General features: G+C 48.2%; 1 protein-coding gene across 1 annotated transcript in view; it reads left to right on the top strand.

Annotated features, from left to right (window-relative positions):
• The window catches only part of LOC113800497 (Krueppel-like factor 5), a 36,897-nt gene extending 33,004 nt beyond the window's left edge, over positions 1-3,893 (top strand). The window contains exon 2 of the mRNA XM_070130734.1: positions 946-3,893. Within this exon, the coding sequence (XP_069986835.1) occupies positions 946-2,496 (1,551 nt within the window). The 3' untranslated portion in view covers positions 2,497-3,893. The remainder of the gene's footprint in view (positions 1-945) is intronic.
• The last annotated feature ends 237 nt before the right edge of the window (positions 3,894-4,130 follow it).

Here is a 4,130-nt window from a genome sequence, read left to right as displayed (position 1 = left end):
ATATACACACACACATACATATATGTATATATATATATATATATATATATATATATATATATATATATATATATATATATATATGTATATAGATAAATAGATATAACTGATATATATATAGGTATATGTATATACCTATATACATACATACATACATACATATATAAATATATATATATATATATATATATATATATATATATATATATATATATATATATATATATATATATATATATATATATATATATATATATATATATATCATAATTCACATATTCTTTTTGTATTCAAGTACATGTGTGTGTATGGAAGTATGTATGCACAGCATAAATATTCCTTTTTACTCCCCGTCTCTCCTCTGCCTGCAAACTCACCCCCAACCTCACGCACGGAACCAAACACTCGGGCAAAGTCGACACATAGAGAGGGAATCGAACAATTGTATCTATTCAGAGGTCGAGATGACTTGCGAAATTTGATAGACGGTCGAAGTCGATCATGTATCAACAATGTGGGCAAACGGAGTGGTGGTGGTGGAGTGGTGGTGCTCGAGAGTTGGTGGTGGGGGTGAGGAGGGAGGGTGGTGGTGGTGAGGGGGGTGGGGGTAGAGTGGGAGGAGTGGTAGGTTTAGGGTTTTTTTTTTTTTAGAAGGATTTTCTCGTTTTTTTTATTTATTTGTTTTTGTTTTGTTTTATTTATGTATTTTTTATTTGATTATTCATATGAATATTTTGTATCATTATAATCAATATTATTTCTATCAACATTATTATCATCATTATTTATTTTATCATGTTTTCTTTCATTATTTTATTTTATCATGTTTTCTTTCATTATTTTATTATTTCATGTATCATTTCCGTAAACCAATTTTATTATCATGTAAAAAGGTGATGCTTTTTTGTATCGTTATTTATATCTGTTTTATTCTTTTCCTTCCAGATGTGGCAGGACATCGAGACCCTTCTCATGACGGAGGCGAGCCCCGTGGTGGGCCCTCTGGGAACGCCCCCGCCCTCCTACCAATACGCCCACACCTTCGCGCCCACGCCGCCCCCGCACCCGATAACCTCACCCCCGCCCAGACTCCAAGAGGACCTCAAGACGAAGGTCGTGCCGAAGGCCTCCCCGGGGACGGTGCTGCCCGTGCCCCCCTCCCCCACGTCCAGCGCCGGCACCACCCCGTCCACCCCGCAGCCCCCCCTGGTGCACTCCCCCACCCAGCCCCAGCCCCCGCCGCCGCAGCCCGCCCCGCAGCACCAGCAGCAGCCGCCGCCGCCGCCGCAGTCCCAGTCACAGCAGACGCACACCACTTTCGTGGCGACCTTCGACACGAAAGACAAGACGATACAGCAGACTCCTTCTCCCACTCAGCCTCAGCAGCAAGCCCCTCCTCCCCCTCCCCCTCCGCCCCCGCCCGCGTCGGCACAGCAGACGCAGCAGCCCGAGCAGCCCCCCCAGGCGGTGAGGCTCCCAGAGGCCGCCCAGGTGGTTCCGACCAGCCAGCCGCTGCCGTCCCCGTCCAGCGTCGTGGCCCCCGTCACCACCGTCACCGCCTCGACCGCCGTCACACCGGTACAGGCCGCCCCGGGGTATCACCAGTACTTGGACCCGAAATACCAGTGCCTTGAGCAGAAGTACCAGGACAGCAAGTACCAGTGCACGGACACCAAATTCACTTTGCAGGACCCCGTCAAGTACCAGTGCGTCGACCCCAAGTTCGTCTCGACCGATCCCAAGTACACCGTGGTGCAGGAGCCCAAGTACACGGTCCCGGAGTCGGACTTCCTCGTCCCGGATCCCAAGTACGTGACGCTGGACCCCAAGTTCCAGTGTTCGGATCCCAAGTTCGGGAGCTACACGACCGTGCCCATCAAGCCCGAGGGCAGGTACGAGCCGCAGCCCGACATGAGCACCGGGGTGAGCACGGGCGTCGTCAACTGGAACGTGGACAGCTCGGTGTATTCTTGCAAGGACTGCCCCGTGCCGTCCGCGCCCGCACAGTATACCCCTACCTCGTACGTGACTGAGTACAGCACGCCTTACTACACCCCCTCATACTCCATGTACAGTTCGGGAGCTCCTCCGTCCTGGGGAATCCCCAGTAACCAGATGGGCGTGAGCACCTACCAGTACAGCACGCCCATGCCGCCCCTCTCCATGCCCCTCAGCGAGCCCCCGCCGCCCCCGCCCAAGCCCCGCCGCAGGAGAGCCAAGAGGAAGGTCACGATACACAGCTGTCCCTACGAGGGCTGCACCAAGACGTACATCAAGTCCTCGCACCTCAAGGCCCACCTCAGGACCCACACGGGCGAGAAGCCGTACCTGTGCTCCTGGAAGGGCTGCGGCTGGAAGTTCGCTCGCTCCGACGAGCTCACGAGACACTACAGAAAGCACACGGGGGACAGACCCTTCCAGTGCCGCTTGTGCGAGCGCGCCTTCTCCCGCTCCGACCACCTCAGTCTGCACATGAAGCGTCATATAGCCATCTAAGAGTATCTTCTTCATCTCATAGTTCAGTGTCTTCTTCTTGTTCCCACCAAGAAGCCTTTGTTCCGACGGCTCACACATGTATAAAAAAATGAGAAAGGAAAAAAAAATGTATATCTACAATAGTGAAGCATATCTTTCGCAGTCGTAAAAAATCTTGCCTTAAATGACAAGATCAAAATTGATACCTCAACATCTCTCTTTTTTTTTCTACTCCCTCGCCTCAGCTTGTCTCCTCCCCCTATCCTCCTTCCCCGATGTACAAAGATCCCCGAATGTACTAATGTTCCTCAGCTCTCGACCCTCTGTTGGCACTAACATCTACCTCACACTAAATCGCGGTGACAATCTGGCACTCAACGTTTTCAAGTGCCACGCTCTTCGCCGCCTCATGCTGTGCTCCCCAGAGAACTGATTTCAATCGGTTGGTCTGTATTACGTCTTTTCCCCTCTCTTTGACGACGAAAGAAAGGGGAAACCCGCTTGATATGGATTCATATTCGCGTGGTTCTGTGATCACCTTTATACGTGTTCGATAAAGGATTAATCAGGTGCGTTCTGCTTCGTGCGTTTGTTCTCTTGGGAACCGCGATCTAAGAAGAACAAAGGGAAAGAAAGATAAGATTCGAAAGAGTTCTGCGTTGGCACTGGATTTGGCTATGACTCCTATGCCTGCCGGAAGTTTATGCAGAATAGTATTAAGTCAGATGCTATTTCTTATCAGATGTCAGATCTTAGTCAGGAGATTGATCATTCGCAAATACTCCCCCGCTGCAATATGCCATTTGCATACGTTGTTATTACAATAAATGAGTAGATTTGCATCGTGTGTGCAACTTGAAAAGAAATATTAACAAAGTGTGATACGTATTCTCGATTCCGTCCCCAGAAAAAGGCAATGCTTCTAATGAATAAAAAAAAGCAGTATGTGTTAAAGAACGTCTGCACCTGTTCAAAAGTGAACACGGGAAACATTGGGTCAATTAGTGCAGCTCTAGTCACAGGAGAGGATGCAATGCCTGGTCGTTGGGTCAAGGCAGTGTGAAATGGAATCACGAAAGGCGATGACTCTAGTACTCCCGAAAAAAAAAGAAAATAAATAAAATAAAATAAAATAAAGGTCATTCGATTTTTTTTTTCTGGAATTCATACATATATAAATGTGTACATAGGCATTCGATGATGTATACAGCCGTGTGCATTATTCCCGGTCCTTGAAGAACTCGTCTCGTCTCCAAGTCGTCTGCATTAGTTTCTCATAATGGGCATAAAATACTCGACGTCACCCCTTTTAACACTAGCAGTCACGCCTCGTACGGTTAGCGTCGCCCCCTCCCCTCCCCCCCACACCCCCAATCCTGAGCTCCCCCTCCCCTCCCCCCACTCCCCTCCCCCAAGGCCTTCGACGCCGTCCAAGTGTGCTCTCCAGCCTTTGCGCAAAGTATTTTTTTTTTATTTTATTTTTTTTTTTTTTAACCCTCCGGCTACTTCACATATTTACTAATCCCAGGCGTGTGTTTGTTTCAATGCTGTACTAAGAACTTGCATTGCATTGTGTAACTTGCAAGGGTTCTGAGGACTCAAAGCTCTTGCATGTGCTGTCTAACACTTTTTTTTGGGGGGGATTGATTGTCTTT

The sequence above is a fragment of the Penaeus vannamei genome, chromosome 15 (assembly GCF_042767895.1).
Source record: "Penaeus vannamei isolate JL-2024 chromosome 15, ASM4276789v1, whole genome shotgun sequence".
Classification (NCBI taxonomy): domain Eukaryota; kingdom Metazoa; phylum Arthropoda; class Malacostraca; order Decapoda; family Penaeidae; genus Penaeus; species Penaeus vannamei.
This window is presented reverse-complemented; position numbering and strand designations above follow the sequence as displayed.